The sequence below is a fragment of the Alexandromys fortis genome, unplaced genomic scaffold (assembly GCF_014885135.2).
Source record: "Alexandromys fortis isolate MF-2015 unplaced genomic scaffold, M_Fortis_MF-2015_v1.1 scaffold_22, whole genome shotgun sequence".
In the NCBI taxonomy this organism is placed as follows: Eukaryota; Metazoa; Chordata; class Mammalia; order Rodentia; family Cricetidae; genus Alexandromys; species Alexandromys fortis.
The window spans coordinates 325290-338135 of record NW_026067900.1 but is presented as its reverse complement, the minus strand read 5'-3'; the positions used below and the strand labels follow the sequence as shown (position 1 = coordinate 338135).

Below are 12846 nucleotides of genomic sequence, written 5' to 3'. Positions count from 1 at the left end.
TTTATAAGTTTAAGTGTACTGTGATCAAATCTGAACATTAGGCTATGAAATCAACTAAAAGGGTTACAAAACCTTGAGTCAAGTGATCGATCAATTAAGCACCAATCCCTAACTGCCTCATTAAATAGTAAGAAAGCCATACTAAATAAAACACAGGTTCTTCAGGACAAATGCAGAATCTTGAAGATAGCAGTCTACTTTCCAGTGGTATCCTTAACTCACTAAGGATATATGACAGGGTATGAGGCCTTGGAGAGAAGAGAGGTGATTTCTGACTAGGTACACCTGCTATTTATCCAGAAATGACAGGACAAACAGACAGAAGCTAGAAAGCAGCAATAAAGTTAACCAGTTACATTTTACAGCTGTTATAAGGGAATCATTTGTGGGACAAGTTAATCAATTTAACAGAAGCAGGTTAAAAAGTATACAACGTAGTCAGAAAAAAATATGGGTTTCAAACAAAGACTCAAGGGTGTAAGAACAAATTAACACAGTAAATGGCCCAAGAGTTCATGCTATATTATGATGCTCAATAGATGTATAAAACATAGTTGCCTTACACCTTCAAGATCAAGGTAAATAATATCTTACCTCACAGATTAACATGGCAACTGAAAAAGAATATGCAAAGCACCTGGTAAAAAACAGGCACTACAATGAATTCACTTCCTCCTTACTTCATGTAGTGAGGAGTGAATCAAAGATGCTGAAAAGGCATCGAGTAAAAAATATTATTAAATAAAGAACAAAATGCACACACATATTTACTAGAAGGATTTCTTAAGCTTATAGAGTCAATTTAAATATCAAATCAATTTGTGAATACATAAACAAACTTATGTCTAGCACATAATAGATCCTGCAGTAATCCAAGCACAGGGTGCAGGGGTGGGATGATGAAGCAATGAAACTCTCCCCGCACCCTGCCATACATCAAGCTCTCCCGGAACCTATTTCCAGGTCCCTGACAGTTCTACACCTCCCATTTGCAGCTTTAAGCAAAACTAAGCCCCCTACACATACATACACACCTATATACGCAAGATAAATTTATGGTACATCACAGTACCTGACTCCTTGCCTTACAGACTAAATCACGTGGTGTAGAACACTCCTTACCTACTAGAAACTTATAGAAGTTAGAAACCCATGTATGATCTCAAAGCATATTCTCCCCAACCCCCTTTCTCTCTCGCTCCCTCCCTCCAATTGTGAAGGGTAATTCTGTATCAGCATTTTTCCTGAACCTATTCTACCTGACATGCATTTCTGTTATACAAATAGACGTTGTGAAGAACAGGCTGAAGTCCTGGGGTACTCCTTTCCTTCTAAGGGAAAGGTGAAGAGGCCTCTTACTAATTTTGTTCTAGAAGGAAATACACCATGGCAAGTATATAATCATCGTCATGGTGTCTAATAATATCTTTTTCCCCTCTTTGGTAGGAAAAGTTATACAAATGCATAGCTTATAAGAGGAATTGAGTGACTTTTCAAAGGAATGTTAACATATGCAGAGGAACAACATTTCAGATTTGAAATGAGAAAACCTTAAAGTATGAAAGAAGAAAAAATAAAATGAGAAAAAGAGATCTCCAAGTAAGAGGTTGTAATAGTGACTAAGAAAACACAAAGAGCTTAAGTGTTCCCCTCAGCTGTTATCTAAAGACTTTTGTATTTAGATTATAACATAAAGTTCTAGGTTTAAAGAACAATTTAAGATTATAGACCTATGTCAATACTCTGTACCCCAACAAAGCACTACATGTTTTAATCTTACTTAGCATTATGAGGTTCAAATTTTCATAAATCCTGTCATCTAAAATCTTTAAGTACTTATCTATTACATTATTTTTTTAAGTGAAAACTTTTTTAAAAAGAAACTTAATGATAAAGTGACAAATATTTACAGTTCAGTTCACAAATGCAAAACAAACAGCAGATAAAAAGTTGAATGCTTCTGACTTGAACATAACTGTCTTAATGAAATATTTTTAATAATCAAAAGCTTTGCATTTCACTTGGTGGAAGGAAAGGCTTGGAATATGTAAATATATCAATTAGCATTTTTAGTGAAGTTTAAATACATTCATTAGGTTATTTTGGGCAATAAAAGAAAAATGAACTAACTAACTAACTCTCACATTCTTCCCTCCCCCTTCCCTTCTTTTCCTCTTACAAAAACAAAAAACAAAAAAATCTCTGTGTATCACAGTGAATTCAAAGCCAGCCTGGTTTATACCAGGAATTCCAGGACAGCCATAGAAACACAGTGAAACCATTTCAAACACACACACAAACACACACACACACACACACACACACACACACACACACACACACAAAGCAAAAACAAACAACAAAAACCTGATCAATTTAACCTAAGAATAGTTAGACCTAAGTCAGTTTATAAGTATTTGAGTCTTAACACTTACAAATTTAAATTTTTATTCTTGAATTTCAAAAAGTTACTACATTTCAATCTTGCACATTCTTAAATTTTATCATATATATGTTTATTCTTTAATATGATATTATAGGTTATGGTGGTGAAGGAATTTACTTCTACAGACAAGAAACTCAGGGGCTGGAGAGAGGGCTCAGTGGGTGGGAGTGCTAGCTGCTCTTCCAGAGGACCCAGGTTCAAGTCCCAGCACCCACACAGCAGCTTACAACTATCTAAAATTCCTATTCCAGGGGATTTGACACCTGCACAGACATACTGCATTATATAGTAAGAAAAAAGGGGGGGGGGGCTAGAGAGATGGCTTAGCAGTTAAGAGCACTGACTGCTCTTCCAGAGGACCTGGATTCAATTCTCAGCACCCACATGGTGGCTCACAACTGTCTGTCTGGAACTTGACACCCTCACAAAGACATACATGTAAAAAGTAATGAAGGAAGGAAGGAAGGAAGGTTTAGACTTTTACTTAACTCATTCATTACTTCTCTTCATTCACGTCTCTGTTCAGATGTAACAACTCAAGAGTCCCTTCCCTGATCACATTAACTAAAATAGCAAACCTTTTAACACTCAACTTATCATTTTCTGTTTTCCTCTTAAAATGGCTCACCTGAAATTACGAATATTTTATGACTTATTTATTTTTATTTTATGTGTATAGCTACTTTGCCTGCAAGTATGTCTGTGTACCATGTGCATGCAATGCCCACAGAGAACAGGAGAGGGTGCTGGATCTCATGGAACTGAGGTTACACTATGTAGGTGCTGGGGCCTGAACCTGAAAGAGCAACAAGCTCTTAACTGCTGAGTCATTTTCCCGGCCCCCTAAATTTATGTATTTCTTTCTTGATCATCCTAGAAAGATGTGAACTCTGTAAGAGCAGAAAGTGCTGATTCTAACACTTAAACTATAAACTCGGCTTCTGACCCAGGGGCCTTCATTGTACTAACTGTCCTATCGTTATAGATCAATATGTGAAAGTTTCTTCCCACAGAGCAAAAAAAAAAAAAAAAAAAAGTTTAACCAACTTAACATACCAAAAGAACTCCCAAATCATTTACAAGAGCCACAAACTCATTAAAAGCAGGTTGACTAGCCAGCAATCTGTCAAAGTTGACGCTTGGAGTACATACCAATGAACGCCTCATCTGCATTAATATAGCCATGAAGCAGTCGAAGCTGATCATTCCTTCCTGGCTTGATAGTAGTTTGTTTTTCTCCATGGTATGTACAACTGCTGAAGCTCCCAAAGCCATTTCTATCCATTCAAGAAGATATCTCAAAGAGCCTCTCTGAGCTGCCAAGCCAAGCAGCAACTCAGAAGCTAATCTACGACCTAAAGTGTCTGCCCCAGAATTGGGAATAGTTACTCCTTTAAGAAATGCTGTGACTTGTGATAAGCAGTCCAAGCCCATAGGAGGAATCTTGCTTTCATTTGCTAAAGACAATGGAGGCAAAGAGCTCACAACTTCAATTGCAGTGTGAATAACGTCATTGCAGAGACTGAGACCAGGTCCCGACACAGGCATCATCCAACTTTGTCTCAGAAGTGCAAATAATAAACTTAGACCTGTTCGGACACCCATTTCTATAAGTGCATCAGTGCTTGACCGGGGACGTTCGCTGACAGAATGAACATCCGCTGAACCAGAGCTGCTCTCTGGAGAATGCTGCTGCTGCTTCACTTTGCCTTTGTCATGGTACTTATTAGAAAGTGCATAAAAGACACGCTGGAGTACAAGCAGTCGCTTCCGTAGCGCCCCGGCAAATGGGGAATCTGAACATACCATCTTTGCTAGTGCTAGCTGGCTGCTAAGAAGGGCATCCAAATAATGGTCCTGCTCATCACTTGAAAGAGACTCACGTTCAAAGTCAGGCAACTGTGGTCCTTTGAGACATAAAACCTGTTGAGGCAAAGGTACTACTTCCTTATTGCTGACCAGTTTAGAATACAAAACAGTAACTCCCTCTCTTGTAGCAATAGATTCACTGTCCTCTGTGATCCAGGAGCTGTTCAGATGTTCGAGCCATTTCAGTTTCACAGGTGGAACCATAGTCGCCATGTTGATTTATTCTTCAGCCATTAGTTCTACAGAAGAAGAAAAGAAGACAGTCAAAAACTAGACCCCCATCTCAATTGTCAGAAAGTGTGCCTTGACAATTGCTTTTTCAGATTCCCTCATAGACAGATGACAGATACATAGTTTTCATAAACGCACAGATGATTCTGAACTTCCCATTTTGATTTCAAAACTTATAGAATGTAAATGAAGCCTGTGATGGTTTGAAAGAAAATGGCCTCCAAAGGGAGTGGAGCTATAGGAGGTGTGGACTTGTTGGACTAGGTGTGGCTTTGTTGGAAGATGTGTGTCACTGTGGGGATGGGCTTTGGGTCTCAGACATGTTCAAACCACACCCAGTGTCTCAGTTCACTTCCTGCTGCCTGTGAGTCAAGATGTAAGAATTGTCAGCACCTTCTCCAGCACCATGTCTGCCTGCATGCTGCCATACTCCCAGCCACCATGCTCCCTGCCAAAATGATAGCAGACTGAACCTCTGAGACTGTAAGCTGCCACCTCAATTAAATGCTTTCCTTATGATAGTTATGTAAAATGAGAAAAGAATGTATTTTTAAAAGTTCTTAATAAAAACAATTTTTAAATGTTTCCCTTTTAAGAGTCATGGTGTTTCTTATAGCAACAGAAATCCTAACTAAGACAAAGTCTAAGGTTAAGGTCATGGTATATGTCAATATTATATTTTAGCTTTGATAAATATGGCACGGTTTAATAAGACATTAAATTAAACAGAAAAGAATAAAGGATATCTGAATTAATTGACAGATAAAATCTATGTGACAGAGAATAACAATTTTGGAAAACTAAGAAGCTGGACTCTCAAGAAGCTTGCACCCATATCTTGGCTGTATGCTAACCTTTCTTTGGCATCTTTCTCCCTCTCTTTAGTTCTGTGTTTCTTAACGAATTCTAAGTTTATTTCAGGAAAAATAAAATAATTAGAAGTTTTTCAACAATTTATTATAAAAAACAAAATTCTGTGGAGAAAGCAGCCAAGACCTGAACTCATCCCTGGCTCTCCCTTCATGGCTACACTTAGGATTTTTGATTCCTGGAAAGAGTCCCTTTGTATTTAATTTGCACTTACTGTTCCCTCTACTAAAGAACCTGCCTTCACCAAGTCAATAACTAGTGCAAAATATCAGTTTAAACAGCCCCAACACCAGAGATTTACTACTCTCTACTAAGTAAGACAACATAACTATAAGGTAACTATCACTTCCTGAGGGAAACAATTCGTGACTGTACCCACATGAGATAAAGTCTATCTTTTAAAATACACAGCAGTCACTACCTTAACTTGGCAACACCTTTCACAGCTTGCAATTATATACTATTTGTGTAGTTATCTGCTTAATGTGCATTTATAACACAGCGAGAAGTATACACCAGTTAGCCTATTTTGCCCCTGGTTCCTGATAGCTTCTAAGACCCTAGAAATGTCCTAAGTGATAGGGGTGCATTTTTTTGATATTCATAAGCAAACCCCTTCCTAACATATCTAAACTTATACTCAGATGACTAGGGTAACTCTTGGTGAGCTCCATTCTGAAGGAAATGGTCATCAGAAAACCAAACAAGCAATTAAAGGATTAGAGCTTTCATGTCTACTTCCACACCTTTAGGGAGTGAAAGGGAGCCGGCTACTGAGTTGACATTTATCAAAGCTATTCCCTTCTCCAAGCCTAGGAGGAGAGCCCTTTTCCAGAGGTCTTCAGCTTCAATTCTGGCACATGCTGGGTGCAGTTCATCCCACTCCAGCCCCAGGCACTTGCTGATTGGTATGGACTCTTTGACTCATTAAACCATATAAATTGTTAAACCAAACTGTAGAAAAGGAGACAGATTTGGACTGAGCACGTGCATAAAGTTTTACAGACCAAACCATATTGGAGGACCCATGCTAACGTTTTTCATCAACAAGCTAAAACTAAGTCATTATCTCATCTACTGAGAAAGCAGGGGAGACAAACAGCCAAATCTCCAAAGAGCCAGTCTTGGGCACATGACAGAAACCCTTTGCTTTATCCTACACACACAGGCAGAAAGAACCAATCTACTTTGTTCTTTATTTCTGCTTGCTTCAGTCCTTTTCTGTCCATAAAGCTAATAATCTCCTCTACTCAGCTCACTAAAACACCCATTCTAGTACAGAATGAGGTGTTGCCTGATTCAGGAATCATATATAAAAGTAAATTAAATCTATAACTTAGTTTGCTCTAAATTTTGTCTTTTGATAAAATTATCGATGCTTAACTGTGCAAAATCAACACTTAATGTTTGTAGTTACCACTAATTAAAAGGAAATGCACAAAAAGCAAAAAGACTCGCTGCATTTGCTGCAAATTGTTTTGCTACGTCAGTAAGAACTAGTCAACAAAGCAAGAAGTCAATGTGCTTATTCAGCACAAAAAGAACTACAGACAGCTATAGACAAAAAAGAATCAAACGAATGGGGTTTCATTCTAGAACCACTAATTTACAATCCTGATGAACCAGCTAAATCCTGGCAAACTGCTGTTTTGTTTTGCTTTGTTTTACTATAGAATGATTTATCCTCCTAAAAGAAGTCCATTTGTTTTTTTTCCTCTTTCTTATCCAAAGCACAAATCCAAATATAATTACATAAATTATCAAATCTACCAACAAAAAAGTAGAATTGGAGAAAGCACCAAAAGATTAGGTGTTTAAAAAAAATAGTACTTCAATATTATTCTAAAACCAAAATAGATTAAAGGAGGGGAGAGGGAGGCTAAAAGACAAGCAGAGGATTCCTGCAAGTGAGTCCTTAAAATGGTTCCTGCAAGTGAATTTGCCAAAATCTGAAGTTTGCACAAACATTCCAGGTAAACAAAGCAATTAACAGCTATTAACATTTATCGAGCACTTTCTACATGGCAGGAATCATTACTGTCTCAAGACAACTATATGAAACAAGTGCCCAGGTTACCCCCATTTGCCAGCAAAGGAAATAGGGGCACAGACAGGCTAAAGAGTTTGCTGTGGTCACAGTGCCAACAACTAACAGGCTAAGTAAGACAACAGCCTGACATCTGGCCTTCCAAGCACTAAATCACACTGCTTCTAATCATCATAGTGGTAGAAGAGGTAGTTTCACAGGTTCTACATCATTCTAAATTTTTAAATTAAAAACCTCAAAATGTTTCAATGAATCGAATGCCAATGCATCTCATTCTAAAAGGTCTACTACTGTAATTTAAAAATACATTCTCCCTAGTCACCACCTCAAGATTGTTCAACTATTCTAGGGCTGGGCATGACATGCATACCTTTAATTCCAGTACTTGGCAGGCAGATCTCTATGAGTCTGAGACTTGATATGGTCTACATATCAAGATCTAGGCCAGCTCAGGCTACATAGTGAGACCCTATCACAAAAAACTAAAGGTAGGGGAGGGTTTCAAATCAGGTAAGCAGAGAAAAGGCAAATGGCTTTTCACAGTACTATTCAGAATTTTGGGGGGACAAACATGCAAAGGGTTGGGAGGCTAACACAAGAGGATCCCCTGAGCTCAGGAGGATAAGGCCAAGAGCCTGGGTAACAGCAAGATTTCATTTCCAAAAAAGAAAAGGAGAACAAGATGGGAAGGAGAATAGGGAATGGGAAAGAAGAAGAAAAGAGAAAAGGGAATGGAAATGAGGGGGAAAACAGTTCTGATAAAAAACAAAGTTGGGAGAGGTGTTGGGGAGATGATCAGTCAGTAAAGTGCTTGCTCAGAGTCCAGCACCATGGTGTACTGTGTACACTGGCAATCTAGCCTAATCAGTGAGCTTCAGATTAAGTCAGTCCAAAAACAAGGTACAAAGGAAGATATCCAAGGTGTCCTCTGACCTCCACACAAGTTCGCATGTGCACACATGCACACACAGAGGCGTGTGTATATGTGTGTGTGTGCGTGTGTGTGTGTCCTCCGATACTACACCAAAGCTGGAGATCAAATTTATTGAATTAGAAATTATAAAGCTAATATAATCAAGGCATGTGATACTGGCATCAAGATAAATGAACATACCGTAACTGACAATATACAAGGAAACCCATGTAAATATATGTCCAATGGCTTTTTAATTGAAATACCAAGGAAGTTTCTTTTTTTTCTTTCTTTTTTTTCCCCCATACAGGGTTTCTCTGTGTAACAGTCCTAGCTGTCCTAGAACCCCCTCTTGTAGATTAAGCTGGCCTTGAAATCAACAGAGATCCACCTACCTATGCCTCTGGAGTGCTGGGATTAAAGGCGTGAGCCACCACCGCCCAGCCATTTTTTAAATTTTTTTAATTACTTTATAAATAATACCAATCAAAATTTCCACTTCCTCCCCTCCTCCCACTTCCCTCCAGCTCCCTCCCACACCCTTCTTCCCATACTCCTCCAGTCCTAAGAGAGGGAAAAGTACCCTTACCCCATGTGAAGACCAAGGTCTTCCCCCCAACTAGCAGGCTTAGGGTGGTATGCATCCAAATAGAATAGGATTCCAAAAAGCCAGTACATGCAGCAGAGACAAATCCCAGTGCCATTATCATTGGCCCTCAGTCTGCCCCAACTGTCAGCCACATTCAGAAGGTCCAGTTTGATCCCATGCTCGTTCAGTCCCAGTCCAGCTGGAGTTGGTGAGCTCCCATTAGCTCAGGTACACTGTCTCAGTGGGTGGACCAAAGTTGGGAGCATGGCGGNGGGGGGGTTGGGGAGAGCTTGTGGGAGTGGGATGGTTGAGATGGAGGAAGGCCAGATATGGGAGCAGGGAAGGAGATAAATTGAGGGAGCCATTTTGGGGTTGGCAAGGGGCTTGGCTCTGGAGGGGTTCCCAGGAGTCCACGGGGATGACCCCAGCTAGGACCCTGGGCAGTGGAGGAAAGGATGCCAGAACTGACCTTGTCCCACAGTCAGACTGATGACTATCTTAAATATCACCATAGAACCTTCGTCCAGCAACGGATGGAGATAGAGATAGAGACCCACATCGGAGCATTGGACTGAGCTCCCAAGGTCCAGTTGAAGAGCGGAAGGAGGGAGAATATGAGCAAAGAAGTCAGGACCACGAGGAGTTGGTCCAGCCATTTTTTTTAAACAAAAGGTGCTGGAACAACTGATTACACAAAAGGTAAAATGAACTTTACCTTAACTTCATACCATATACAAAAGTCAACTCAAATTTGTTTAATAACCCAACATGCAAGAGCTAAAACCTAAAAATCTGTAAGAGAAAAATAAAGGCTAGATATGGTGCTGTATAGTTTTAATCTCAGCACTTAGAACTTCACTCAAGAAGATGCCAAATGTGGTGCTACTTTGGACCACATAACAAGTTAAAAAAAAAAAAAGAGGTAAATTTGGCAAACCTGATTAAAATAAGAAAAAAATAACATGGGACAATCCAAATTTAAAACTTTCAAATGTTATTATTAAAATTATATAGAGGTTGCAGAGATGGCTCATCAGTTAAGAGCACTGGCTACTCTTGCAAAAGTCCCAGGTTCAGTTCTCCACACTCACATAGAGGCTTATAACTGTCTGTAACTCCAGTTCCATAGGATCTAACACCCTCTTCTGGCCCCCACAGGCACCAGGCAAGTAATTGTGCTGCACAGACATATATAAAGGAATAACATTCTTATATATAAAATTAAAAGTCAGGTCAGCAAAACAGCCTAGGCAAGCTGTGCAAGCCTATCAACCTGAGTTCCAATTCCCAAAGCCATGAGGAAAGGAGAGAACCAACTTTCTAAGAGTTGTTCTCTGACTTCTACATTCACACAGTGGCATGTGCACACCCACATTCATACACACACACAAACATCATGGAGATATATACATACCACAGCATAAATATATCTTAAAATTTTTAAAGAAAATTAAAAAACAAAAACTGAAAAAAAACTATTTATAAATCATGTATCCAATGAAAGACTTTTTAACAAGAACATATTTTTAAAAGAGTCCTAAAAGAGAGACATAGTGGCACACAGCTTTAGTTACAAATACTCATGACACTGAGGAAAGAGGATTGATCACTGAACCCAAGAGTTGGAGATTGAATTGGGTAATAAGTAAGACTCCTACCTCAAAATTCAAACAACAACAAAACAAATACAACTCACTAATAAGAAATCTCAAATTTTTAATTGGGCAAAATATTTAAATAAACATGTCACCAAGATATATAAACAGTCAAATGACCATATAAAAAGATACCAAACATCACTAGTCCTTAATGAAATACAAATTAAGACCACAATAAGCCCACTAACCTAGCTAAAATTTTAAAAACACAGTCAATACCAAACACCTGTGTAGACATAGAGCAAGCAGAAGACTCACGTTGCTAAGAGAAATGTTAAATGAAAAACTATTTGCCATTATAGTATGTAGTTCATTAGGAACATATACTGTACTTTTCACAATACACAAAAGTCTACTCCTTAGGTATTCACTACATATTTACACATAACTTCACAGCAGCATCATTCATAACAGCCAAACCCTGGGAACTCAAATACCCATCAATAGATGTCTGTGGGCATGACTGACAAATGCCATCAATAGGTGAATAGTGGTTAAGAACGTGCACTGCTCTTCCAGAGGGCCTGAGTTCAATTCCCAGTACCCACATCAGGTGACGAACAACTTCTTGTAACTTCAACTCCAGGAAATCTGATTTTAGCCCCTGAAAGCACTAGCACTCATGAGCACAAACCCACATACATAATTACAAATTATAAAAATAAACTTTTTTTTTTTGTTTTTTCAAGAGGATTTCTCTGTGTTGCTTTGGAGCCAGTCCTGGAACTAACTCTTATAGACCAGGCTGGCCTCGAACTCACAGAGATCCACCTGCCTCTGCCTCCAGAGTGCTGGGATTAAAGCATGTGCCACCACTGCCCAGCTAAATTATAAAAATAAACCTTTAAAAATAAATAAAACCTTTTTTAAAAAAGATGTAAGTTGTGATGTATGCATACAGCAGCATACTACTCAGCAACTTTTTTTAAATGAATTTATAAAGGCCAGATGGTGGTGACACATGCCTTTAATCCCAGCACTCAGGAGGTAGAGGCAGATGAATATAAATTTGAAGCCCAGCTGATCTACAGAGTAAGTTCCAGGACAACCACGGAAATCCTATCGAAAAAGAAAAAGAAAAGAAAAAAAAAGCATTGATAAAAACAACATGGTAACAGCATTATGCTGAGTGAAGTAAGTTGAGTCCAACCTGGACTACATGACAAAATCTGTCTCAAAAAAGAAACAAGACAACACAATTAACTTTCCATTTACTTATATGTGTGTGTGTGTGCTGTGTATTATGTTTGTTATATATATTATATATAATTTTGTGCCTATTATGTAATATCTAGTGAAATTCTAAACAATGCAAAACCAATGTGATAAAAAGTAGACCACTGCTGACCACTGTCTAAGGAACAGGTAAAGAAAGTTAATAGCAGAGGCTGGAGAGATGGCTCAGAGGTTAAGAGCACTGTCTGCTCTTCCAAAGGTTCTGAGTTCAATTCCCAGCAACCACATGGTGGCTCACAGCCATCTATAATGGGGTCTGGTGCCCTCTTCTGGCCTGCAGGCATATACACAGAATATTGTATACATAATAAATAAATAAATGAAAGTTAATAGCAAAGAGTACAGTAAAAATTTTGAGGAATAAAATGGGCAGAGAGAGTTAAATCACTTGTCAAATATTACCAAATAATTAAGATGGTGATTTTTGCTGTATGTTGTTTGCTAAAAAAGTAACCCCCCCAAAAAAAAACAAAGGAAAAGAACTCAATGACTTACAGGCCTTTGCCTTTTGTCCGTTTGAGGTTGCTAGTTAGTCCTACAAGTTCCCTCCTCGACCAGCATCTCTGCAGAACAAGTCTTACATTTCAAAACGCCTAATAACACTGCCAAGTCAGTTTCTTATCTCCATTTCACCATATCCAAAATTAGCCCCACCACCTCTTCCAGCTTCTCCATTACACACACACACACGCACGCACACACGCACGCACACACACACTTTCCTACACTCCCTTCCTACATTGTTATAAAAACATCCTAGCCAGGTGGTGGTGGCGTGCACCTTTAATCCCAGCACTCAGAGGCAGGAGCATCTCTGTGAGTTCAAGGCCAGCCTGGTCGGTCTACAAGAGCTAGTAGCAGCACAGGCTCCAAAGCTACAGAGAAACCTTGTCTCAAAACACCAAAACCAAAAACAAACAAACAAAAAACCAGATCCTTGGGCACATCACCCTGAGGCTAACCTGGGGCCAAAACCAGAGTCTTCTT

The 12846-nt window shown here is 38.9% G+C and overlaps 1 protein-coding gene across 7 annotated transcripts in view; it reads right to left on the bottom strand.

Moving 5' to 3' along the window:
* Nucleotides 1-12846, bottom strand: part of Herc1 (HECT and RLD domain containing E3 ubiquitin protein ligase family member 1) — a 162867-nt gene that overhangs the window by 133506 nt on the left and 16515 nt on the right. For all 7 annotated transcript variants that reach the window (XM_050126066.1, XM_050126103.1, XM_050126079.1 and 4 more), the window contains exon 2: nucleotides 3599-4554. In XM_050126066.1, coding sequence (XP_049982023.1) covers nucleotides 3599-4528 — 930 coding nt within the window. In that variant the 5' untranslated portion in view covers nucleotides 4529-4554. The remainder of the gene's footprint in view (nucleotides 1-3598; nucleotides 4555-12846) is intronic.